This window comes from Alligator sinensis, unplaced genomic scaffold (genome assembly GCF_000455745.1).
Source record: "Alligator sinensis unplaced genomic scaffold, ASM45574v1 scaffold512_1, whole genome shotgun sequence".
NCBI classification, from domain to species: domain Eukaryota; kingdom Metazoa; phylum Chordata; order Crocodylia; family Alligatoridae; genus Alligator; species Alligator sinensis.
The window spans coordinates 2,352,023-2,376,419 of record NW_005842063.1 but is presented as its reverse complement, the minus strand read 5'-3'; the positions used below and the strand labels follow the sequence as shown (position 1 = coordinate 2,376,419).

The 24,397-nt window shown below is 58.0% G+C and overlaps 3 protein-coding genes across 6 annotated transcripts in view; all 3 read left to right on the top strand.

The window, feature by feature from the left end:
* Positions 1-7,463, top strand: part of FBXO42 (F-box protein 42) — a 72,425-nt gene extending 64,962 nt beyond the window's left edge. The window contains exons 7-10 of one of the 2 annotated variants that reach the window (XM_025203658.1): positions 867-963; positions 2,192-2,248; positions 2,782-2,898; positions 3,076-7,463. In XM_025203658.1, the coding sequence (XP_025059443.1) occupies positions 867-963; positions 2,192-2,248; positions 2,782-2,898; positions 3,076-4,185 (1,381 nt within the window). In that variant the 3' untranslated portion in view covers positions 4,186-7,463. Of the gene's footprint in view, positions 1-864; positions 964-2,191; positions 2,249-2,781; positions 2,899-3,075 lie in introns of both variants that reach the window. The other variant, XM_006023211.3, reaches the window with a different exon arrangement.
* Positions 7,464-9,621: 2,158 nt separating this feature from the next.
* On the top strand, positions 9,622-15,220 carry CPLANE2 (ciliogenesis and planar polarity effector 2). 3 transcript variants are annotated; one of them, XM_006023208.2, is made up of 6 exons: positions 9,629-10,108; positions 11,740-11,902; positions 12,997-13,149; positions 13,467-13,591; positions 14,114-14,250; positions 14,612-15,220. In XM_006023208.2, the coding sequence occupies exons 2-6, from the start codon at positions 11,797-11,799 to the stop codon at positions 14,871-14,873; spliced, it is 783 nt and encodes a 260-aa protein (XP_006023270.1). In that variant the 5' UTR covers positions 9,629-10,108; positions 11,740-11,796; the 3' UTR covers positions 14,874-15,220. The 3 variants fall into 3 exon arrangements, with proteins under 3 accessions (XP_014375213.1, XP_006023270.1, XP_006023271.1); XM_006023209.2 differs by lacking the exon at positions 9,629-10,108 and adding an exon at positions 10,119-11,201; XM_014519727.2 differs by lacking the exon at positions 12,997-13,149 and having other exon boundaries at positions 9,622-10,108.
* A 1,297-nt stretch (positions 15,221-16,517) lies between these two features.
* Positions 16,518-24,397, top strand: part of LOC102380893 (anoctamin-7) — a 13,657-nt gene continuing 5,777 nt past the window's right edge. Inside the window, exons 1-16 of the mRNA XM_025203719.1 lie at positions 16,518-16,541; positions 16,741-16,912; positions 17,251-17,353; positions 17,534-17,685; positions 17,795-17,902; positions 18,039-18,175; positions 18,842-18,899; positions 19,222-19,332; positions 19,459-19,624; positions 20,297-20,387; positions 20,776-20,872; positions 21,087-21,230; positions 21,503-21,640; positions 22,232-22,330; positions 22,758-22,860; positions 23,173-23,284. Coding sequence (XP_025059504.1) covers positions 16,790-16,912; positions 17,251-17,353; positions 17,534-17,685; positions 17,795-17,902; positions 18,039-18,175; positions 18,842-18,899; positions 19,222-19,332; positions 19,459-19,624; positions 20,297-20,387; positions 20,776-20,872; positions 21,087-21,230; positions 21,503-21,640; positions 22,232-22,330; positions 22,758-22,860; positions 23,173-23,284 — 1,742 coding nt within the window. The 5' untranslated portion in view covers positions 16,518-16,541; positions 16,741-16,789. The remainder of the gene's footprint in view (positions 16,542-16,740; positions 16,913-17,250; positions 17,354-17,533; positions 17,686-17,794; positions 17,903-18,038; positions 18,176-18,841; positions 18,900-19,221; positions 19,333-19,458; positions 19,625-20,296; positions 20,388-20,775; positions 20,873-21,086; positions 21,231-21,502; positions 21,641-22,231; positions 22,331-22,757; positions 22,861-23,172; positions 23,285-24,397) is intronic.

The following is a 24,397-nucleotide window of genomic DNA, read 5'->3' as shown; positions in this document are numbered from 1 at the left end:
GTTGTGTATGCTTGTCTCTCCCCCCCCCCCCCCCCCCCCGATGTTTCTGGGACTAGTGATCACCCTGTGAGGAGTGATAAAACCGGGCAGAGATTGGGTGAGGGGTGATGCAAGCTTTCCCACTACAACAGTGCCTCGTGTTTCTGACCTCTGTGTCTGCTGTCCTGGTCCTAGATGCCTTGCTTAGTTCAAGAAAGCCTGTTTTGCTGCATCTGCACTTCAGGTTAATAGCCTGGTTGCTATGGGGATGGTTGAGACCACCACACTCGCTTATATATGCTATACCCTTCCCTGAGTCGTGCTTCAGGCGTGTGCAGTGGAGTCCATTGCAAGATCAGGGCAGTGGCCTTTAAGACCTGTTCTGAAGTGTAGTCCCCCCCAGTGACAGTGTGTTTGTCCTTAACAAACATTTATCCATCTCGGAACACGGCTCAATTTAGCACTATTAAAATCTGAGCTTGGACTCGAGGGTAGGTCAGGATCATGGTGCAGCGTGACAGCTCCGTAGGCAAGGCTGGAAGAAGCTAAGTCATTAAGCTTACAGGATGTTTGGATGTGCTGCTGCTGCCCCCCTCCCCTGCTCCTGTCTTCTGTTGTGTCTTGGATTTGATCTTAGTCCTTTGCCAGGCTCATGTTTGCTCACGGGTCTTGTTCCTTTGCTGCTTCCATTTTCTTTGACTACACCAGTGTACACCAAGAACTTGTTTTGAGAAAAGAGGCAAAGTCCCAGAGCCTGCCTTCCCCCTAGGAGTAATGCTAGTAGTCCTGCAGTCTCCAGAGCAGCACTTCCTTGAGATCCTCCAAGGAATGTGGGGGGGGTTTTCTTGTACACCTTTGGCTCCATGTTTGCCGTCTTGTCCTTGCAGGAGTAATGATGTCTGGGTTCTGGATCTGGAGCAGTGGGCTTGGTCGAAGCCAAACGTCTCTGGGCCAAGCCCTCACCCGCGAGGTGGCCAGTCTCAGGTGACAATCCTTTGCAGTTATTCAGCAAATGTTGCAGCACCTTGTGAGGAGGTCATCAGCCTGCTCTCACTGCCACCGCTGCGTGTGAAAAAGAAGCAGTAGGAAACAATTAGGCTTGGTTTTGAGCTTGTCATCTGCAGGACTCATAACAAGCAATGCCAATAGCCTCTTTGTGCCAAGCCTTTGCTGATTTCCCTTTTACTTCACTAATTTGAGAGGCCACCCTCTGAAAGCCTCCTGGCATTAAGCCATGCTGTATTTGTCCCAGTTTGTGTATGTACACCTAGATTTGCAATTAGCACTTCTCCAAACCAGAGTCCTCTGTTTTAACAACCGAAGCAAAACACTGACGTCATCCTCGCCATTTAAGAGCCATTAAAAATATTCCTCTGTACTGGCTTTGTAGAAGACCCCTTTATGTATGGATTTGCTGACATGTCAGATTTCATATTTCCACTGCCTTGGATGATTTCCACTAAAAACATTTTAATGCCCGATATAGAATCATACAGCGTACATGCTGGAGCACTCCCCACCCCCTTTCCTTGTCTGTCTTGCCTGACTCTGGCATCAGCAGGCTGCAACAGACACTCTGTCAACAGATTTGATACTGCACTCTTCGCCATAGCACTCTAAAACTGTGATGATGTGGCTTGTATAAATACAGCCTGCAGGCATTCAAGTGCCTAAGGCGTGATGCAGATTCAGAGCAGACGACCTGCTATAGACCCATGTTTTCCCTTGTCTTTCCTCACACTCAGAAAGAGGGATGAATGAATTCCCCAAACCCATTCTTCCTGGTTGGAAAGTCTTGTTTTGTATGCACTTTCTAGAGACTTTATCCATGGGCTCCTGGAGCCTGTTTTAGGTGGGCTCCTGGAGCCTGTTTTAGGGGGGCTCCTGGAGCCTGTTTTAGGTGGGCTCCTGGAGCCTGTTTTAGGTGGGCTCCTGGAGCCTGTTTTAGGTGGGCTCCTGGAGCCTGTTTTAGGTGGGCTCCTGGAGCCTGTAGAGCTTCAGACAGTTGCTGGAAGCAGTGGGTGGGTTGGTCCAGCGCTGAATGGGAGTTTGAGAGCAGGCTGGGGCAAGACCCTTAACATGGGTACCTTGTGGAAGCAGGATGCAAAGTGTTTTGACGCATGGGAGAAGATACAGCAGCAATAGTCCTGTGTGAAACCTAAGGAGATTCTTTGTGTTCTCCCAAGTTTCTAACACTTCTTTGTCTCTCTAGATTGTCATAGATGATGAGACCATCTTAATCCTTGGTGGCTGTGGGGGGCCAAATGCTGTAAGTATATAAAAGCATGGGAGCATGAGCATGGAGCATGTGCATCTTACCTGTTTATAACACCAACTCATGTACACCTTACAGAGGGGTCCCCTGTGGTCTCGGGTATACCTTGTTGCTAGTGGTAGCTCAGCAGATTGATTGCTAGTTACTCTGCAAAGCAACCTTGACTGGTTGTGCTGGATTGTAGAGTTCTGGATGTAGTTGTCATCCCTGCCACAGCTAAATAAATAATAAAGTGCAGCCCCTCTCTCCGGTGCCTTCTATCCATGACGCTTAGAGTGCTGTGCCCACATTAATAAAGCCTTGCTGGAGTTATCCCTGACTTATAGCTGGGTAAGACACCATGGCCTGGAGATTTGACTTGTCTTTAAAGTCCCATAATGTGCGAGTGGTAGTCACTCCAGGAACTGCAATCCGGGTTGTGATTTCTATCCATCTGTAGTGAGATTGGTATCGGGGAACCTTTTCCCCGAGGAAGATAGTTGCACACTAAGACTAAATTTCTAGTTATGTTGCTCTTTTATTGGCAGCTGTTCAAGGACGCCTGGCTACTGCACATGCACACGAACCCTTGGACATGGCAGCCACTGAAGGTGGAAAATGAAGACCATGGGGCCCCTGAGTTGTGGTGCCATCCTGCCTGCAGGGTAAGGGGGTCAGAAATCATGTGGCAGAGTGGAGAGAGAAAAGTCTGTCTCCATGGAGTTGAATCTCTGGACCCCTGCTTGGGTGTCCTGAGAGATAACAGGCTAACAGAGCAGGAGGTGAGGGGGTTGTGAATTTGTATGCAGCAGTTTGTGATCGTGTCTTCACATGTCTTCCAGGTGGGACAGTGTGTTGTGGTCTTCAGCCAGGCTCCCAGCGGGAGAGCTCCACTGAGCCCAAGCTTAAACTCTCGCCCCTCTCCCATCAGTGCCACACCACCAGCCCTGGTTCCTGAAACGCGGGAATACCGCTCTCAGTCTCCGGTTAGGAATGCAGATGAAGCTCCCTGCGTGAATGGGCGCTGGGGCACCCTGAGGCCCAGAGCACAAAGACAAACCCCGTCGGGGTCCAGGGAAGGGAGCCTGTCCCCAGCCAGGGGGGACGGTTCCCCTGTACTGAACGGTGGGAGTTTATCTCCTGGAGCCACGGCAGCAGGCGGTGCCTCACTGGACAGTCCCGTACAGGCAATATCACCCAGCACACCTTCCGCTGCTGAAGGATACGACCTGAAAGTGGGACTTTCCCTCGCCCCGAGACGAGGATCACTACCAGATCAGAAAGACCTGCGATTAGGATCGGTAGATTTGAATTGGGATCAGAAACCAGCTTCCATTAGCTGTCAGATGGACGGGGCGGACAACAGGACAGTTGGCGGAAGCGTGAGAAACCCCCCAGAGCAGACCAACGGGATCCACACCCCACCACACGTTGCTAGCTCCCTCCCGGGGGCAGTCTCCCCGGGCGCACTGCGAAGAAGCCTGGAGGCTGTCAAGGCCCTGTCTTCCAAAGGTGCGTCGGCTTCAGCAGCATTGAGCCCTCCTTTAGTGTCCTCGCCAGGATCCCCCGGCAGCCAGAGCGTGAGCAGTGCCGAGGCGGCGCCACGTCCCGGCTCTGCCCAGGGGGATGGCCACTCCTTACCTCCCATTGCTCGCCGGCTGGGCCACCATCCTCCACAGTCTCTGAATGTTGGCAAGCCTTTGTATCAGAGCATGAACTGCAAACCCATGCAGATGTATGTGCTGGACATTAAAGACACCAAGGAGAAAGGACGAGTCAAATGGAAAGTGTTTAACAGCAGCTCGGTGGTGGGGCCACCCGAGACCAGCCTTCACACAGTGGTGCAAGGCCGGGGCGAACTAATCATATTCGGTGGTCTCATGGACAAGAAACAGAACGTGAAGTACTATCCCAAAACAAATGCCTTGTACTTTGTGCGAGCAAAGAGATAATGTGGCAAAGGCTGTTCCACCCCTCCCTTCTTCCCTGTGGCTTTTTTTTTTTCTTTTAAATCCTTCCTCTGTCACGCAGGCATTTAGACTGTGAATTAGGGAACAAGAAACCAATAAAATCCAAGCAGAATGTCAGTGCTGCCCTCCAGCTCCCAGCGTGACCCCGACTCTGGGTTTGGTTCAGAAATGTCCTGTTAAGAGAATTCTGTTTACAAATGGGGAGAAATCTCCATTCTGGTGGGATTCATGGTTGCTGTGTTCTAGCAGGAGCTTTGCTGCCGCCTTATTCTTTGCTGATAACTAGACCGAGAATTCAGGGTGAGCGGGGCGGGGAGGGGGGAATCTTCTAACATCCAGTATCTTCAGAAATTTTCCAGGGGTATAGAGAGGCCTCTTCAATGTCTATATACAATTCCAGCCCCTAAAGGGTTGGAGATGCTGTCTGTATTGAATACCTGCAGGCAAGAGGCCATAAGCATGTATGCACTGATACTATCCACGCTTGTCTTGTTGCATATGGCTGCACAAGGAAAATAACAGCAATATTTTAAAATCTTCCAGCACTACAGCCAGAACTGCAACCCTTAGTCATCACAGACACAGATGCCTTTTTTTTCCTTGGACTTTTCTCCTGACAGTACCGTTCCCGTCCTGTCCTGCCCTCTTGTTGCCACGAGAGAAGGAAGAAAGGACAGATCTGCATTGAAATGCCGGATCACCAAGAATTCAGTTGGCACTGCTTTCGTTAGCGTGTCCCACCAGGGAGAGTCCTACTCTAGATCGAACCAGCAGTGGCATTAGATCTCCCTGACATTCTGAATCACAGGCGGGTAAAATTGCACACATTAGACAGCATTAAAAGAAATGTGAAGTTACAGGTTTAAACTAAGCAGTTTTGTTTAGGACGTTCATAAGAACCAGTGTCCACGTACCTCTTCAAGGTGATGGAGCAGCTGGATGCCGATGTTCTCTCTTAAGAATTTGCTCTAGAAACTTTTGCCTTATGACTGCACAACTCCAAACGTGTAGGCGTGCAGACAACTTTTTCCAGTGAGTACTGGGGATGTCTTAGCTCATCTTTAGCTTATGGGACAGAAAGGACACCTGCATAGCCTCGTTCAGCAACACACTTGTGCACGTGCTTAATGGTTGCACATGCTTAAGTGTTTTTCTGAATTATAACAGCACATTCTCTTAGAGCTTGGTTCAATGTGCCATTTACAGTTACTGCTTTTTTTTAACTCGTTTCTACTTCCTGGTCAATACTGGTTATCCTGCCAGATAACGCACCACAAACTAAAATGAATTCACAGCAACACTAAACACTGTACCAACCAACCAAAGCAAAGAAGCCTGACGCAAGGCAGCCCCCTCCCTGCTCTAGGCTTCCATCAAAGGTGCTTTCTGTCCGCTTCACTTGCTCTGAATATTTTAAAGCTCTTGGAAGTAGACTAGATGTTTCTGCCATCACTGAAATAAGTGGTAGCATTTGGAAGGATTTTCAGCCAGTTGAAGTGAAACACTGGACCGGCCTTAATTCTTCCAGTTTTAGCACCCTCCGTATTAATCACCAGTGATGTTCACACTTACCAGAATCCAGTTTGAAAAAAATCTAAATTGCTATTTCTGCATATGCCTTTGCGTGAATATTCTTTCCTTCCTATTTCAGCTTGAGGGCTGCTGTATCAGCTCTCAGCTTAGAGAGTTTCCAATTTTTCCATGCGGTTGTACTTTCACCAGCATGTGATCCTGGCTCCTTCTGAAGCTTGCCATTCTTGTGCGGCTTTGTGGGTTGTTTTACATCATACAATAGATTGAGCCGTAAGAAATCTGTTGGAATCAGTTATATGCGTCGCATGGCATCACTGCTTCGAATGCAGTGCGCGAAGACAAATTCAATTTGTTGCTACCCCATGTAGGTGGCAACACTGAGTGAAAAGCGGGGGTGCGCGACAGGAAGAACATGGTATTTTATTAGACAGTGAAGACGTAAAAAATGCCCACTGATGCCAACACGCCGATCACCTGGAGGCAGGTCTGTACTCATGCTGCCGCTAAAGCACAAAGCTCTGCTTTCCCCGTCTCATTATATCATAATAGCTTGCAGCTTGGCCCTGGCAGGGGCTGTTAAGAACTGTTGCATACACATCATAAGGCTATTAAAACAGAGTAGCGTTTAATTATTGAGGATTCAGTTATACCTATGCTGAGGAACTGCTTAGCAGCCGCCTGCATTTCTGAAGCAGAATCAAAAATAAGAAATCTGTAATAGTAGTGGTCAGAAAAAGGCTGTTCCCTAACCACAGTAGAACTTGCACAGTGGAGAAACTGTAACTGCCACTTACTGTACTGGCTGTAACATGAAGTGGCTTCTTTAAGATTGCCAATATAATTTTGTTTTAATGATTAACTGTCCCCACAAGGCCACTGGATTTCTGCTGGACATTTTGGTGCTCACTTTTAAGACCGATTTCAGTATATTCGAGCCTAGAGTCACAAGCCTTTTATAAATGAAAAACCTTCCTCTTCAGTTTCCCTGTATTCTTTCTCATCGGTGGCCTCCGTGAGAGGGTATTTGTTCGTGTAACAAACCCAAGTGGTTTCTTTGGAGCTGATGGCTAAAAAGCCCTGGTCATTGCAAAAGTAAAACAAAACAATACCCCCGTGCCCACGTACTTGGTCACAGTCCTCCAGTAAAACTTGCCTCCTTTGAAAGGCGCTGAAGGTATCCTCGTGCTGTGACTTTTCAGCGCACAAACTGCTTATCTTGAAAGCAAAAATCAGTGTTGGAAAATGCAAAAGGTCTGGTGAGGTGACTGAAAAATCTTTTTTTATGGGAGAAGCGGATCCAATCGCTGTCGGCTTCTTACCGCTGGGCTGGGTTTAGTAAAAACATGCTTTCTCCTCCATCCTGCAAAGTCACTGAGCTCTGATCACTGCTTTGAGGGGGGTGTGAGGTCTATTTCTAGTACCCTGCCACGCTGTGTTAGATATCATCTTTATTAAATGCAGTCCTTCAGCCCTGATATGCATTGAATCAACATAGTCTTGTCTTAAGGACTTGAGACTTTTTTTTTTCCTCCCAGACCTCAGGAATACCTACAGTATCTTCATCGGGATTTAAAACAACCACCTTGAACCTTAAAGCTTTCTACTGCTACAGAGGCACCTCTCACACTGAATGGCATTGGGTTGACCTCTACTACTTAACCTGAGGAGAGGGTGGTAGCCAGTATCTGATTCCCCCACCTCTTGTCCCTCTGCCTAAACTAATCAGCACTCCATACACCGGACGGAATATACTCGTTTTGTTTGCATGTCTCTTGTCTTTCACCCAAGGTTGTTTTAGAGCAAAACCAATATCAATTCTTGAAGTGAAAAAAACAAATGCCGCTAGTAAATTTATGCTGAACTGTCACGATCGGGTTCTGCACTCTTGCCCTTGATTTTGTTCACCGGCCCTCGATCGTGTGGGGCGTACAGCAGAAGACTAAACCCGTACAAAGTAACCTAGGAAATATTCTAGCAATTCTGTGGGCGATGATCAAAATAGTTTTGTCTCAATCACAAGCCAAATAGAAACTGTTCAAGTCACGGGGTCTTCCCGTTGCTGCTCGCATCACTTCCCAGTTCGTCCGTCCATCCGTTCTAGTCCTCGTGGTGATTCTGGCATGGTAATGTTTCACTGCTTTGCTTCATTTGTGGTTTCTCGACCAGCACATTTGCATTTGGACATGTCAACCCACTGGAGCGGAAGGAACCAGGAATGGAAAGAAACGGCCCCTTCCCTCCTGTGTCCCCGTGTGTGTTGCAGAAGGCATGTTCTGCATGGTTACAAATAAATGGCTCCCAAAGTGGTCTCTCTATGAATGACGGAAATGTTGGTCTTTATTTCCTTGCTCACCTCCACCCGTCTCGACCCTGAACATAAAGGTCCCATGTAACGCGCACAAAGTGTGATCCAGTGTAGCTGGTGCTGTGAGTGAGGTTTCCCGTTGACTCAGGTGTACAGGATGACTTTGCCCTGCCAGTCATTTTAGGTTCATCCCAGTGTAGGAATGACAAGTGAACTTCATTGGTATTTAAATCTGTGTAAATTTCATTTTTTTGTTAATGTCTCCCCAACGAATTTTTAGCAATTTAACAAATAAAACAAATAAATGGATGGCTGTTTAACTTTTTTTTTTTTTTTCTTTTTTAAGGATCATGGCAGCACATGTTTGGGTCTAAACCTACCTAGGGGCATGCACGACTGGCAGCCTGCGCTGGTTCTCTTCCTACATAGGAGCACTTGTGCTTCTCCTCTTGTCCTAACGAGAGATTGTTGTGAGCCTGAGGAAAACTGGCATTAACCGTTATATCTGGAAATTAAATTGACGTGAGGGGCAGTTTCTGTGACGTTTATCGGCACAGGATGTTGGTGTCCAGCCTCCCCTCACACGAGGACGTTTTCTTTCTGAGGTTCTTTGCAGGAGGTGGGAATTGCACGTCTGCTGCAGCACCCCCACTCCCCTGCCCTTTTCTCAATGCCTTAGGTGGGAGGGAAGCCCCTTTGACCTCCTGTCTTAATGAGTCTCTCCGTTGCTTATTAAAGCCTTACCCCATCTCTAAAAGGATAGGCTGGTTCCTTTCAAAGACGCCGAAGGGAGGTAGGCGTAGCACAGCATTTCAGTGGGATGTGGGAGCTAAACACCTTCGATGCCCTTTGGAAAGGTTGCAAGGAACGATCTCGCACAGGGCCATTTGTTCAGATGAAGAAACTTGTGTAAGATCGCATTTTCAGGCAACCATCCTGGCACTGGGGGTGCCAGCAGTTTTCTGCAGGGGCTAAGCACTCCCTGGCACAGCAATCTGTTGGATCCAGACCCTAAGTTCAAATGTGGCCTTCTTTTCTGGGCTATTTATATATCAGATCATTGCAATGAGCACTTAAAGACAGGCTTTGCAATGCATCCAAGCCTGGATTCTAAAGAGGGGAGTAAACACTGTATTCGTATACATTTAAAAATCAAATGGGAATTACCTTTCCCCTCTCTTCACCCTTCTTTTCCATCAACTGAGGCTCTGCATAGTTTTAGCCCATTATGGTATTTAAAGGATTGTATCTTAACTCTGCTTCTGAAAACCCATCTCTGATGCATAGGCAGACAAGGTTCTTTGGGTGAATTTGATATCTTTTATTAGACCAACTAATAAAAGATATCAAATTCACCCAAGGAACCTTGTCTGCCTATGTCCTTAGACCAACACGGCTACAACCTAAATCTGATGCATAGCATTTATGCTGTGAAAACTTTGTGCTGCTCCGCTCTGATCCCAGTGGCCCTCTAGGTACGGCTGTGGGAGGTAATAAAATATCCAGAATCCAGGTTATAACTGCAGAATCTGGATGATTTATTACCTGCCTCACAGCAGTACCGAGAGGCCCGGTAGGATTAGGGCAGTGGAATATATATCCAGAAAATGCAGCGACTGTCGAGGAAAAGGGATGCAGCGCGTGGAGGTGCTTTCGCACTCGGGCCTGGCCAGTAAATCAGTCGGGTGCAAGGTTAAAGAGCTGGAGGCTGCAGCTGCCACCCTGGGACACCAGAGCGGGGAGCAGACGCAGCTCGGAGGTTAGAAAGAAAGGGCTTGAGAAGAGCCAGAAAGGGCCCCGCCGGCTGCCGAGCCGCTGCCCCGGGGAAAAAGCTGCCCACGGCTCGTGCGTGTCCAGCCCGGGGCCCAGGCAGCGCTGCAAGAGCGGGGGCAGGGAGCAGAAAGCGGAGCAGCAGCTCAGGCAGGGGAAGCACCGGCCCCACCACGTGCCTGCAGCAACCACGTGCGCCCACCCGGAAGCCGAGTTAGCGCATGCGCCTCGGCCGTGGGGGCGGGGCTAAGCCGTGCGCGCTGACGTCAGACGTCGCCGAGGCGGAAGTGAGCGCCGGTGAGAAACGGGAAGGGGGCGGGTGCGCTTCCCCCTCCCGCGCGGCAGGGGGCGGGGCTGTGGTCTCCATGGAGACGCTGTGTTGGGAGGGGGAGGGCGAGGGCCTCCCCCAGTCTGTGCTTCACTTTCCCTTAAGTGCCCCTGCCTCCGTTCCCCCTAATTGCCCCTGCCTCAGTTTCCCCCCTTGCTCCTCGCGCCCCAGGGCCCGGTGCAGGGTCCCACCGCGTCACCCCCGTCAGCAGCACCCGTGGAGGGGAGCGTTATCCGCTTCATGGGCCCGGCTCGAGTTTCTGCAGCCAAAATGCAGCCGTTTCTGGGGAGCGGCGCGTGGGAAGGACCCAGGAGCCGGCCGGGCGGAGGGCGAGGAAGCGTCGCACCTTCTAGACTAACTCGCTCAAAGATGCGCCAGCGTCGGGTTGGTGGCTCAGTGGGCATCATCTGGGCCGCGTTCTCCGGCAATCGGGGAGGAAGATGGACGCGTCCCCGCGGGACCAGGCTCGAGCTTCTCCATCCGCTCGGACGCCCGGGACATCCTCGCGGCAGCTGGACGAGGGATCCTTCGTGCGTACCTGCCTCGCTCGCAGAGTAGTCTCTGTTCTACCTCAGGCCTTTATCTCACCCCTTTTTCAAGCCAAGACGTTACCGACTTACAGCTTCCCCTTATCTCCTTCGTTTGCATCGACACGTCTTAAATGTGCCTCCGTGGTGCGCCTCGCAGCCGGGGCCGGGTTTCAGTTCTGCTTATCAAAGCCGTCCAAAGCCAGCGAAACAAAAAGGCGCCTTTTTCTTCTCCGAGCCCCCAGTGCTGCCGACGTGTTTGCCCGGAGTTACGAAATCCTGTGCTTTATCAAATCCTGCTGGGATATTTCTATGCGAAGTACTCGGAGCCTGATTTCAGGGCTAAGCTGGCCTGGGCGTGAAGCTTTCTGGGAGTACGGGCCCTACAAAGGCAACTTAACATCAGTGCAAAGCGTTCACTAGCAAAGCTGCCAGCGTCCAATGGATGGATGGATAGCTCGTCTCTCCGGGCCACTCAGTTTAGCACCTTCCACGGGTCAAATGAATCGAGGGAGTCCAGCATCACGTCTTGGCGGTGGGTTGTTTTATATGCACCAAAGAACATACATTGCAGCCCCTCGGCTCTCAAGCACAGATACACGCCAAGGACCGGTCGTTCAGCGTTTCTGCCGTGGAAGCCTTGCTCCTGGGATAATAGCAGGCCCCTGATCTTTACATCAGCAGATCTCACAGCATGTTGCAACACAGACCAGGATCTTTACATCCATTTTACTGATGGGGAAACGGAGGCCTAGGGAGAGGAAGGGACTGGCTTTAAGAGCAGCCAGCACTTGAGCTCCGAATGGAGCCCGGTCCTGCTGAGCTCCCTTTAGCGCCCTGCCTCGAACCCGCCCGTCTCCCTTTGCAGTGGATGAGAGCCAGTCAGGTGTGCAAGGTGCCCCGTAGCTGGGAACTGGGCCCCGAGCAGCTGGATGCTGCCCAGGCGCATCAGGAGAGGCAGGGCCTGCCCCACAGAGCTTGGGGACAGCAGGGGCAGTGGTTAGAGACTACTGCTTGCACATTTGCTGGCAAATGTAACAAGTCCTGGTAATTAGTTCCCTCCTGTTTCTCAGGCCGAGTCTGCCGACGACCCCTAGCAGAGCCGGGCTGTCCCGGGCCCTGGTGTGAAGATGTCTGTGCCCCCCGGCTCTGTGGTTGTCCCCGACTGGCTCAAATCGCCGGAGGGCAAAGAGCACCTGGCCGCCATCCTGCGGAAGAACAAGCGGAAGGTCTTTGGTGCGTCCCTCCTGCCCCAGGGCATGTGAGGGGGGATGAGGAAAGCAGTGGGGCTGGGAGGGGGCTTTTGGATCCACTGGGGACCTAAAGCTGCTGCATTCAGGACCTTGCTGGTACATGGGACAGTCTGGGTGGGGCGTGGGAAAGGGGTAAAAGGGGTGCAAGGCTTGTCCCTGCTGCTTGTAATGGGCTTGGCGGGAAAGAGCCATGGAAGGGTCACAAAGACCCACATCGTCCTGGGGCGATCGTTGCTTTTATCCCCATCTCAGGTGGGGAAGCTGTGTCACGGGCAGGGCAAAGTGACCTCCCAAGGTCAGGTAGGAAGCTGGTGGCAGAGCAGGGAATCAAAGGAGGGCTCCGTTCCCAGTCCAGGTACTCGGCCTTGTGGCCTCTGGATGAGCCACCATGAGTTTCCCAGCTGCTTGACGGGACCCCCTAGGGCCGACTGAGCCCGCGGAAGCTGAAGCCAGGCTAGAAATCAGGCGTGGATTTAACAACGGGGGATGAGCTGCTGAGACGGCTGCATTGGGGAGCATCCCTCGAAGCACCTCCCCGAAAGCCCTGCCCAGCTCAGCCGGGGGTTCAGGCTCCATGGAGGAGTCAGCGCTGATGTTTTCTGCCCTGTGTCTTACAACAGGGCAGAGGAGATGATGGTAAAAGTTCCCTCTAGCTTCAGTGTCCATAAACCCACATGCACTGGAGCCGGCTCGTCTTGGCTCGTTAGACAGAGGATGGCAGTCGGCTGTGGGACACAGCGTTAACGGACTTAGCCTGCAACAAGGGGGATTTGGGCTGGAGAAAGAGCTTCCTCACCATGAGTGTGGTTGAGGTACCGAGGGAGAGGGCTGTCTGGCCCTGGAGGTCTTGAGAGGCAGGTTAGAGACCTCTGGTTTAGCCTCAGACCAGCCAATTTCCCACAGTCCCTTCCTGCCCTGGCTTTTTGTGCTGGCATCCTAAGCAAGTTCAAACAAAAATAGACGGGTTGTAGCAGCCTCTCAGACCCCAGGGGAGAGACCCGGGAGGACAGACAGCCCTGGGGCCACGTGGTGGGTTCTGCGGGTACAGCGGGGCATCAGGTGGCCTCCTCCTTCCAGGACTGATGGAGAGGCCAGTGCTGCCGCCGCAGGTGGCCTCAGACACAGCCAGCTACAAGGTGTTTGTCTCGGGCAAAAGCGGCGTGGGGAAGACGGCACTGGTGGCCAAGCTGGCTGGCCTGGAGGTACCCAGCGCCCACCACGAAACCATGGGTGAGTGCCCATGCCAGAGCCAGGATGCGTCATGGGGCAGACCAGCGAGACGTGGGGGGACGCGAGCCTTTGGGAGGGACACAACACCCTCGAACAGGGGGTGTCGAGGTGCCAGCCCTGCTGGACTGGATGGTTCGATGGCCAGGGCCCTCCGGACTCTTGGGTTCCATTCAGGGCTCTGCCACCCTGTGACTTGGGCAGGGTCACAGCTCCCCGTCAGCCCCAGACTTGCTTTCCGGTGCCTTTTGCTCTCCAGCCGGAAAAGGGGGCCTGCGGCTCTCCCAGAGGAGCTCCAAGGCCCGGCGGTGTCATTGCAGGGATCCAGACGACGGTGGTGTACTGGCCGGCCAAGCAGGGAGAGAGTGGCCGAGCCGTCATCTTCCGCCTCCAGTTCTGGGACTGCGGCGAAGCGGCACTGAGGAAGTTCGATCACATCCTGCCGGTGAGTCAGACTAGGCAGGGGCTGGACCGGGCTTCCCGCCCCCGCGGGAGACCCGGCCTGGGTGCTGCCACCTGGGCCCAGCCTGCACCCCAGTGAGCATCAGGGCTTCACCTTAGAGGGCTGAACCACCTCCCTCAGCCATGAGCAGGCACTCACTGTGGCCCACTGGCAATGGGAAAGGGTCTTGGGGCAGCAAGTGCCAGGCCCATTCATGCCCAGCACCGATCTGACTGGAGTTTCACACGGGGGGGAAACTGAGGCACAGTGGAGGGGTGCAGTGGGCCACCAAGAGGGAGCTGCAGGATGAGTCCCTTTTGCTCCAAAGCACCAGGGCAGCTCTAGACACCCTGTCTGGTATCCCCGGGGTGGCAGGACCCAGCTCCAAATCCAAGCCTGGCATCGAGGCTGCTGGCCCATCACTCCCTTCCCCTGCTGTGGGCTCTGGACTCCCTCCTGGGGTTGCACGTATGTGTATGGGCACACGTGTCTACACGCATGCCGTCCCTGTGCCTCCACCCTTAGGCCTGCAGGGAGAAGGCAGATGCCATCCTCTTCCTCTTCTCCTTCACTGACCGCTCGTCCTTCGATGACCTGCCCGCCCAGATCTCGCGTGTCGTGGGCGATGCTGGAAGCCTCATCAGGATCGTTGTGGGCACCAAGTATCCTTTGGGGGGTGGCTGTGCGGCACCCCCACCCCGTTTCACTGCCGTAGCCAGAGGGAACGTGGCTGGGATGGCAGGGGTGGAGGTCCTGGGCTCCATGTCGTGTCCGTCCCCGTGGGATCAGACCTCCAAAGCCAGGCAGGATGCTTCCCCACCTGGGCAGAGTCTAGAGCTGCCAAGATCCCTCCCCAAGGCCCAGGCAGCAGCCACGAGGAGGGGGAGATGCAGGAAGCACTGCACTTCCCCTCCTGTTAGCTGGGGTGATACTGGGCTCAGTGTGGCCCTGGGAGGATCCGTGCCCACCTCCCCCAGGCCTGAGCCCCAGGCTGTGCCGCTGCCTCCTTAACATCCACGTCAGGTTCGACCAGTTCATGCACGCTGATGTCACGGAGCGGGACGTGGCCGAGTTCCAGCGCACCTGGCACCTGCCTGTGTTTCGGGCACAGAGCGCGGCTGGGCCCCGGCAAGTGGGCAGGCGCACCCCGGACGCTGGCACTGGGCTGTGGGAGGTGGCGCCCCTGCTCAACGGGCTGGCAGAGCACCTGTGGCATCAGGACCAGGTGGCCGCTGGGCTCATCCCAGCTCCCCTGCCCAGCCCAAAAGAGACAGGACCCTGCTGAGACACCCAGAGCTCCCTGGGTGCTGTCGGCAGGTGGCGTCGGAGGCCTTCACGAGGCTGCTGCAGCAGAGCTGAGCAGGGACCAGAGCATCTGCAACATCCTGGATGTGCCCGTGATGGCCAGATGCCCAGTGCTGACTGTTCAGCCCCCTGGAAGGGTGTTTGGAGGTGGGGATGTCCATCCTGCCCTGTCCGTCGCAGGCATCGAGTGTCCCTGGCTGGATTCAAGAGGAATCGATACAGGCTTCTCTGGACTTCTGCTACTGGGGGCCCCGCCACCAGGCCTTGCATGTTCCAGGCAATTAAAGAAAGAGCATGTTCCAGGCAATTAAATCCCGACTCCCCCTGTCTGCGGCTCGCGTCCAATGTTACCGGGGAGGGCATTGGAGTTGACGGAGCAGCTGCTGGGGCTGGCACTGGGCCACGGGTGGGGGTCTTTCCCTTGGGCGAGCGCTGGGGGTGAGGGTCTGTTTCCAGCTCCTGGTGAGCAGAACTGAGCTGCTCACCAGGTGGGGGGGTGGCCTGGACAGGGGAGGCCAGGGAGCTTTGGCCCCTGATCTGCCCCCTTCCCCCTGCTCCGGGGTGGCTGCCAAGGTCGCCGGGCAGGTGGTGCTGCCGCAGGGTCCAGGCTTGAGCATAGAGATGGAGGCACCAGCTGGAAAGTGCCATAGGTGCCCAAGGCATGAGCTGCCCCCCAGCTGCAGGGCAACAGAGGAGCCGTGCCAATCCAGGGCCTCTGTCAGGGGCCGCTGAGCTCTTCCGCTGTCTCCCCAGGTCGTGGGATGGGCTGGGGCTGTTACTAGGCCCACCAGCTCCTTAGGGAGCCGAGGACAGATGCAGGAGCTCCTGGAGGGGACAGATGAGGAGGGACAAGTGAGGAAGTTCAGCAACTGCGGGCCCTTCCCAGCCCCACGGAGGAGCTGCGTGTGCAGCCAGGACAGCAGCGGAGGTGGTGTGTGCAGGGCTTGCTTTCAGCACCGCGGCTGCCCCATCTGGCCAGCGGAGCCTGAAAGACCCAGAGATCGGGGAGCGGATCGGGATCGGCGGAGCCAGCCGGGGCCGAAGCCGATAGCCCCCGAGTCAGTCCTGACCGCTGCCACAGCCCCGGGGAAGCGATGCCCCTGGCTGCGGCAAAGCAGGGCAGCGCCACTTGCACGGCTGGGAAACCTGCTCCTGGGGGGGCAGGGGCGAGTTCAGCTCCCCTCGCAGGATCCTTGCCCCCGGACCTTGCTTGGCGCAGAGGCCGGCACCACTCCCTGCCGCGCTCCACTTGTAGGTGGCTTGAATATTTCGTGCCCCCCGGCCCTCGGACGTGAGTGGAGGTCCCAGCACCCAGGGAACCTCGCCAGGCTCCAGGCGCAGGGGCGCCTGCCTCAGCTGTTGGCACTGGGGGATAGGGACTGGGGGAAGCAGGACGGGGGCAGGCTCCTTATGGCCAGACCCTCGTGCCTCAGTTTCCCTGGGGGGATTCAGCCCTTCCCTGGGGCACAGCAGGGAGCGGGGCTCCGGACAGGGAAACCTAGGCTGAGCCTTGCCTAGGATGGAGCTGCAACCCCCTCCCCACGCGCATCCTCTCCTCCCCGCAGCGCCTGCCGCTTGCCTGATTGGTGCTCTATAAATACCAGCCCCGGCTGCTGCTGCCGCGGCTGCGGAGCCTGCTCGGGTCCAGGTGGTGCTGGGGGCTCGGGCACGCCTGGGGAGGGGGCCGGGGGTGCTGCTGAGGCCTGGGCACTTGGGCAGCTGCAGGGATGCTGCAGCAGCGCCCTGGACCAGGCTCCTGGGGCAGGGAGGGTAGAGGCCTTGGGTGCCTGGCACGGCAGCCCGCAGGATCGCTCCCCTTCCTCTGCTGACACCTCTGCTCCCCCCAGGCAAGGGCCGGCGCTGGGGGCCCGATGCCTCGCCAGTGACTCCAGCGCCATGACCCGCAAGAAGGCGGAGGAGCCGGACCCCAGCCTGCTGGGTGGCCTGGAGAGGAGCTGCTCCCGCCTGCTGGGTGGCTCCCCGGGTGCTCTCCAGAACGGGGGCCCCTACGCCAGCCTGGTGAGTGCAGGGGGGATTGCATGGGATTGCTCTCCAGGCCGCAGCAAGCCCCTGGGGAGGGGGATCGGGCCCTGGCCTTCCTGCCACCCAGGGCTGCGGGGGGTTGTGGCTCTCCTGGAGCAGGACCCGGGGTGATGCCCGATGCTGCCCGTGCGGGTGGAGGGGATGGAGCCGGTCTGCACCATCAGGTTCGAGGCTCTGCCCTCTTCCCCAACCCAGTGTCGGGGTGCAGACCCCTCTGCCGCCCCTCTCCCAAACTGCTGGGGGCACAGTGATGCCCCCACCCTCCCCAAACCAGCCCGTCCCACCTGCCTCTCCCCTCTCGTTGTGCCCGGCAGGACGGAGACGAAGACGACGACGACGACGACGACCCCATCTACATCCAGGACACCGGCGGCTTTGCCCGGGGCAACTATTTCCGAGATGGAGCGACTAAGATCGGTGAGCAGCCCCCGGCCCCCCTGCTGAGGGGCGTTGTGCCCTGGGGAACCCGCCTCGGGGATCTGGCCCTGCTGGGGGGGGACGGACCCCAGGTCCCTGCAGGCTGGGTGGGAGCACAAGTGTTGGGGGGCCCTCTCCCACCCTGGGCCCGATGCTGGAGCCCCTCGCTGTGCTCCACAGACTTCGTGCTGGTCTGGGAGGAGAAGCTGCGCCCCCCAAAGAAGAGGAAGGCCAAGCAGCCCCCATGCGAGGGGCGGCCGCGGGAGCGCCACGAGCAATGGAAGAGGAAGTTCCTGAAAAACCTGCGCGGCGCCGGGCTGCTCACGGAGAAGGTGAGACCGCGGCTCCGGGGGGACCGGCCCCGCGTGTCCGCAGGGCTCCCGGACCCGGCTGCACCCGCCTGGGCGCTCCGGCTCAGCTGCCCCCCTCCACGCCATGCAGGAGGAGACGCTGAGTGAGCGCAAGACCATCCACTACCTGAAGCTGAGCGCGCCCTGGGACGTGCTGGTGTACTACGCCGAGGAGCTGTGCTTGCGGGCCCCCCTCCAGGTGGGTGCTGCCGGGAATTCGGGGCCATCTGAAGCTGGGGTTTCTCCCGGGCAGGGGCACGAGGCGGCCGTCCCTGCCAGTCTTGGTGCCCTCCTTGCTGCCTCAGAGCCCCCGACGGTCCCTCTGTGCCCCCCAGGCCCAGCCCAACCCCGACTGCAACAGCTCAGACGAGGTTTTGCGCCGGCTGCGGGTCCCCAACCCCATGTACCAGCGGGTGCCCAACAAGCCCTCGGACTTCTACCCCTGCGCCTTCCGCAAGTCCAAGCTGGACAGGTGAGTCGGGACCCGCTGGGGGTCTCGGCCCTCGCCAGGGGCCCCAGCTCGGGCGGGAGGGGACAGCGTGCTGGAAATCCCCCGCCCGCAGCTTTGCTGGGAAGGCTCTGGGCAGAGCCGAGCCCTGGTCCCCTGGGAGCCAGCAGCCGGCTTTTAAGCGGTGATGGTGGAAATGGAGCTGAAAGGCTTTCAGAGGCTGCGTGGGACTCGAGAGGAGGTTTCCGCTCGCTGAGTGCTGGGGGATGCCAGTGAGTGCCCTCTACGCGCCCCGGTCTGGGGTCTCCCAGCCCCGCATCCGCCCTGCCCTGCTCCCGGGAGGAGCGAGGGGGCCTGGCCCCACCTCGTGCCCCTCTGCGGCTGTCGTGCCCGGGGGTGGCATACAAGGCAGGGCCTTGTTCCCATTGCACAGATGGGAACCGAGGCCCATGGAGGCTGTGACTTGCCCAAGGGCACGCAGAGCGCCTGTGGCGGAGCTGGCGGCTGGTTTCCAGGCCCGGAGAGGCGCTGCTGTCCTCACTCCCTGCATGTCCACCATGCCAGGCACAGAGGCGGTGCCCGCTTGGGGTGATCACGGAGGCTGGAGCACCCGACACCCGGGCACGTCCCGTCTCTGCCTGGGTCCCCTCTTCCCCTGCCTCTAACAGGGGACTTTCCCTCCCACCGCAGGTTCTTGGGCAGCGACTCCCGGGACACCTACTTCACCCACACCCAGAGGCACCGCATTGTAAGTGGGGGGCAGGCTGAGCCCCCAGCTCACAGGCTGCCTGGCCAGTCACTCCCAGGGGTGTCTCCTCGGGAAGGAGCCGCTCGCACCCGGGGGCTGCATCTGGGGAGCAGCGGGGAGGACGTGCTAGCCCGCAGGGGCCAGCGGTTCTGCTTCAGGGGGTCGGTGGCTGCCTGGGGGAGGGTCGGGGGGACCTCTCTGGGTCCAGCAGCATTGCCTTGCCACTGCGGGGCCTGATGCCCGACAGCTGTGGCCTGGCAGTGCTTTAGGAGTCCCCACTGGGGTCGCATGGGCCCCGGGCTGATGCCCCCTGTGCCGGCAGGTGTACGAGATCCTGGCACGCACCGTCTACGGGAAACGGAAGCACGCTGAGGTCGGCATCGAGCGGCTGCTGAACGAGGGCGTTTACACCGCGGCCTTCCCTCTGCACGAGGTAGGGGCTGGGCAGTGGCCCCTACCCGGAGCCTCTGCTGCCTTCCTCCCGTGCCCTGGTTGCGGGGAGCGGGGGAGGCCATGCACTCGCCTCTCCCCCCTGGCTGAGACCTGCTGCTGGCTCCAGGGCCCCTTCGAAATGCCCGAGTATGAGGTGCCGGGTGAGGAGCTGAACCCGCGCCAGGTCCTGTACCACTTCTGGGCTCAGTGGTGCTGCTGGTACCAGTACCAGCCCCTGGACCACATCCGCGAGTACTTCGGGGAGAAGATTGCCATCTACTTCGCCTGGCTGGGTGAGACACGCCGCCCCCCTCTGCGAGCCCTGCCTCTCCCCCGGGTCTGCAGAGACGCAGCTTGGCTGCGATGCCCAGATGGGGGTCTCTGTGCCTAGGCTGCAGCTGGGCACAGGTGGGGTAGGGACGGAGCTAGCCACCCCATAGGGTCCCGAGAGGGAACCTCATCCCGGCTTTAACCCCTGTGCTAGTGTGTGACCCCCCCTCGCTTCCTGCTCTGTGGTGTCATATACACCTGACACCCAAAGTGTTATGGCCAGGGCTTTGGGCAGGCTCTGTGCTGTGGGTGCGTGGCATCCTTCCCCCACAGCAACCAGGGCAGAGGGGGTCTGGGGCAGGGATCCCCAATCCCACGGGCTGTGGGCTCACAGCCTTGATGCATCTCCTTGGTGCCTGCCTGCCCCATGGGGCACGGAGAGAGACGGCAGAGGTGGAGGTGTCCTGGAGACCTGGCTGCAAGGGGTGTGGAGAGCCTTGCTCCCAAGCCTAGTCCTGCCAGGACCGTCCTCTTCCATTTTATAGCTGGGGAAACTGAGGCACGAGCAGGGAGAACCCCTGGGGAGTTGACACTCACTCTGGGGTGAAAACCCTGATGCCTGGGCACACAGCGGCCCTTCCCAAGTGCTTGATGAAGGACTAGGGGGTCTGCCTCATGCATTTCCCCCTCCGCAGGCTTCTACACCGCCTGGCTGCTGCCTGCCGCCACCGTGGGCACCTTCGTCTTCCTAGCAGGCCTGGTCACCATGGGAACCAACACGCCAGCGTGAGTCCGTGTGCATGTGCATGTGCGTGAGGGTATGTGTGTGTGCATGCGTGGGGGGGCAGATGGGTGCATGAACAGAGACATGCGGATGGATGGATGGATGGATGGGCGGGCGGGCAGATGAAGGGATAGATGGATGGATAGATGGACACACAGACAAACGGGTGGGCGGATGGCTGGACAGATAGGACAGCTGTGTCCAGGGGTGGTGGAAGGCAGGTAGGTGCAGCGACGGGTGGCTTCTCTGGCTGCCGCAGCCAAGCCTGGCAAACCCGCCCTAAGTGCGTTCCCGTGTGCGTGCACCCACATCTGTGCATGTGGGGCGGGGGGTCTGGAGGGGCCGTGCGAGCCAGTTTCCCCCTGACTTGCCCACGCTTGCTGCCCGCAGGCAGGAGATCTGTGAGAGCGGAGGCCAGTTCCTCATGTGCCCGCTTTGCGACACGTGCCAGACCTGGAACATCTCTGAGATTTGCCCCATGGCGAAGGTAGGACCCGGCCCCACTCCCCTCACGCACAGGGCTGTGGGGTTTTGGAGGCCAGCGTGCTGTCCTGGAGGCGCTGGCTCCGGGTTTCCAGCCACCCTGGGCCTGGCAGGAAGGACGGAGGCCGGGGATGCCAGCACTGAGCTGGTGGGTAGGCATGAAGGCATTGGCTTCTGGCGCAGCGTCCGGGTGACCCCTGTCCTCTGTGCCCTTGCAGGTGGGCTACCTCTTTGACCACCCGGGGACTGTGTTCTTCAGCGTCTTCATGTCCTTCTGGGCCGTGACCTTCCTGGAGTACTGGAAGCGGACGAACGCCACGCTGGCGCATCACTGGGACTGCATGGACTTCCAGGAGGAGGAGGTGCAGCTGGGGCGGCGTGGGACAGCTCTGCCTGCCTTCCCCGAGGGCTGCGGGGTGCATGGGGAGCATGCCCCCGGCGGAGCGGCTGCAGGCACTCTCCTCCCCTCCCTGCAGCCTCCAAGCTCGGGCTCACCCAGACCCCCCGCTTTGGGTGCTGGTCTTTGCTCCATCTGCAAGGCCACCCCCAGCTTCCAGGCTTGCAAGGAGGCACTGTCTTGTCCCCCCCACCAGTTTGGGCTAAGGGGCTCAGCCTCTATTTCCCCTCCCTGCAGGAGCGGCCCAGGCCAGAGTTCGCTGCCATGGCACCGCAGATGGAGCAAAACCCCGTCACGGGCGTGAAGGAGCCCTACTTCCCGGAGCGCGCCCGGCTCTCCCGCATCCTGACGGGCTCCATGGCCATCGTCATCATGGTAAGGGGCCCGCGGGACGCTGCCCTGCCCTTGGCCCGTGCATCTGGGGGCCAGCCTGGACCTTGCCCTTCAAGGCAGAGATGCAGTCAAAGGCAAGAGGCAGCAAGAGGCTAGAGACATGCTGCCACTGCTCCGTGGTCAGGGCCCATGTGCCTGCTCTTGCCCTGGGGTTTGCTGAGACCCAGCAAGCACGTCTCTCACAGGCCATGCCAATCGCTGCCCCGCACAGCAAGCAGGGACCGCAGCTCAGTGGTCGTGCATGGGAAGCTGGGGAGAGGGTGGCAGGGTTTGCTCCCACCTAGCTACCTCCAGTGGCTGAAATGCAGCGGGTATAATGGGAAGGGGCTGGACCTGTTGCCCATCTCTCTCCATGCAAGGCTTGACCTGAGCTGGCTGGGTTCTGGCTCCTGGGGAGCAGAAGCTTTTAGGAGCTTGGAGAAAGGTCTGGTTAAGGCGACGGGGTCCCCCTGGGGCAGGGCTGGGACCTGTGTGGGAGGCTGCTGCAGTGATCTCTCTGCCCTGGGGGACCCCACAGCCTTTCCCTGCCCAGTCCCAGCCCTGGACACCTCCCTCCTCCTCCTCCTCCTCCAGCTCTGCGTGGTGATGATCTTCCTGGTTTCGGTGATCATGTACCGCGGCATCGTCAGCATGATGATGTACCACACGGGCAACACCATCCTGATGACCCAGGTGAGCCACGGGTGCTGCAGGAGGGATTGGGGGGACCCACAGCCACCTCCGTCCCGCAGCGCAGCATCACCTGGGACCCACGCTGGGGCAGCCGAGGCATCGTGGGTGTTTCTGTGGGCTGATGGTATGCCATTAGTGCCAGGCCCCTAAGGGACCCCCTGGCAAGGCAGGTGGAGTGGGGTCCTCTCCCTCCCTGCCCTGCCTCTGAGGCTTTCCCTCCCCTGTAACAGGGGGAGACTCTGCAGCTTCGCGCCGGTGGAGAGATCCCCTGCACCGGAGGTGGCGGGGGTACCCCACGGGTTGCTAGCCTACACTGAGGCCCATGCCACTGTCCCTTCCCTGTCGTGGTACCCAGGGCCACCGCGGTGTGGACCTGTGGATGATGGAGCCGGGGCTGGGGACAGTGCTGTGCCTGGTTGTTTTGCAGGCCGGGAACATAGCGAATATCAGCAGCACCATGGTGAACCTCGTGCTCATCCTCCTCATGAGCCAAGTCTACACCTCCCTGGCGGAGAAGCTCACGCGGTGGGGTGAGTCGGACGAGGCCCGTGCAGGCAGCATCCCTGCCACAGCCCAGCTGGCTCAGGGCTGGTCCCTGAGGGACCTCTGGGGAACTGATTCCCTGTAGGCAGTGCCAGTGTCCCAGCAGCTGTGTGGGCAGCTGGGCGCCAGGATCAGGACCTGGACCCTCTGGGCTGCGAGGGCAGGTGGCACCTTCAGCCTCCTCCAGGCGCCAGGCACTGGCACGTCCACCCCTCGACCTGTTGCCCATCAGCCGCGGGGACGAGCAGCTCGGGTGGTCACGGGGCCGACTCGCTTACAAGGCCATAACCTCTCCACAGAGATGCACCGGACCCAGACCCTGCATGAAGATGCCTTCACCTTCAAGGTCTTCATCTTCCAGTTCGTCAACTTCTACTCCTCGCCCTTCTACGTGGCCTTCTTCAAAGGCAGGTGAGACCCCGGGGGAGAGCGTCGGCGGGCCGTGGGTCAACCAGGCCAGGGGCAAGGCATTGGCATGGCCGTGTGCAACAGCAGCGGGCAGAGCTGGGGGCTGCAGCCACTCGGGCCGTTCAGGACCCTCCTGGGTGCTGAAGGGTCCCGAGTTCCACATGAAGCGACACGTGTGACACCAGCCAACACACCTGGTCCATGTGGCACATGCCGTTAGGCACGGGCTGTCTGCTCTCTGCAGGGAACCTTTGCACCTGCGTGACCCTGTTGCATGACCTGGTGTGTGCCCATGAGCAGAGGATGTGGATGCGTTCCCGGCACATGGAAGCACCCATGATCGTCTTCCCCTGGCATTGCAGGGATGCCCCATGCTCTCCAGCCCAGAGGATACTTGACCCTCTGCCTTCCCAGGCCCACACAAGACAGCACGGCTGGGTCATGTATGACTGGGAGCCTCCCTCCCCAGACACTAGGAACGGGGCATGCACACGCTGCATGGCACACATGTGACAGCACGGTGCTCCTGTGTGACTTGCACAGCAGATCATGCCCCCTTTCCCTGTGCTGCTCTGCTCCTGGCCATAGAGCCAGGTCCTGCCCTCCACCCTCAGCTCAGCACCACCCTAGGCAGGGAGGGTCTCGCCCGCCCCGGGATGCGGGATGCTCTGGGACCGGTTGGGGAGGAACGATGCGGCTCCGGGCGAGGGGAAGTGACTCATCCCTGGAGCACCTGGCCCTGCCGCCAGCCCCGCTGCCCCGCACAATGCAGGCACTGTTCAGCCCGGAGCCGGGAGTGTCCCCCCAAAACCACACACGAGCCAGGCACACAAACGCCCCATTGAGCGTGGCCCCCACCCTGCGCACGGGCTCCCGGCGGCCCCGGGGCTCCGGTTGCTGGGCTCCGGTGTTGTGATTAATAATAGAGCAGGCCGGCTCTCCGGTTACCCAGCCCCCTCCTCCCCCTGCCAGCTGAAAGGGGGTCAGGTCCCGGGGGGCTTTGGAGGTGCAGCTAGCTGGCTGGAGCCAAGCTGCAGCCTCCAGCAGCCCTTGCGCTTCCTTCAGATCTCAGCCGCCCCTGGCTGTCCTGACTCCAGGGAAGCCTGCTGTCAGAGC

Bases quoted from the DNA above. Each gene is read 5' to 3' on its own strand.
- CPLANE2 (XM_006023208.2), top strand. From the start codon at position 11,797: ATGTCTGTGCCCCCCGGCTCTGTGGTTGTCCCCGACTGGCTCAAATCG. The intron at 13,150-13,466 runs GTGAGTGCCCAT...GTGTCATTGCAG, and splicing joins CGCCCACCACGAAACCATGG to GGATCCAGACGACGGTGGTG. The intron at 13,592-14,113 runs GTGAGTCAGACT...CTCCACCCTTAG, and splicing joins AGTTCGATCACATCCTGCCG to GCCTGCAGGGAGAAGGCAGA.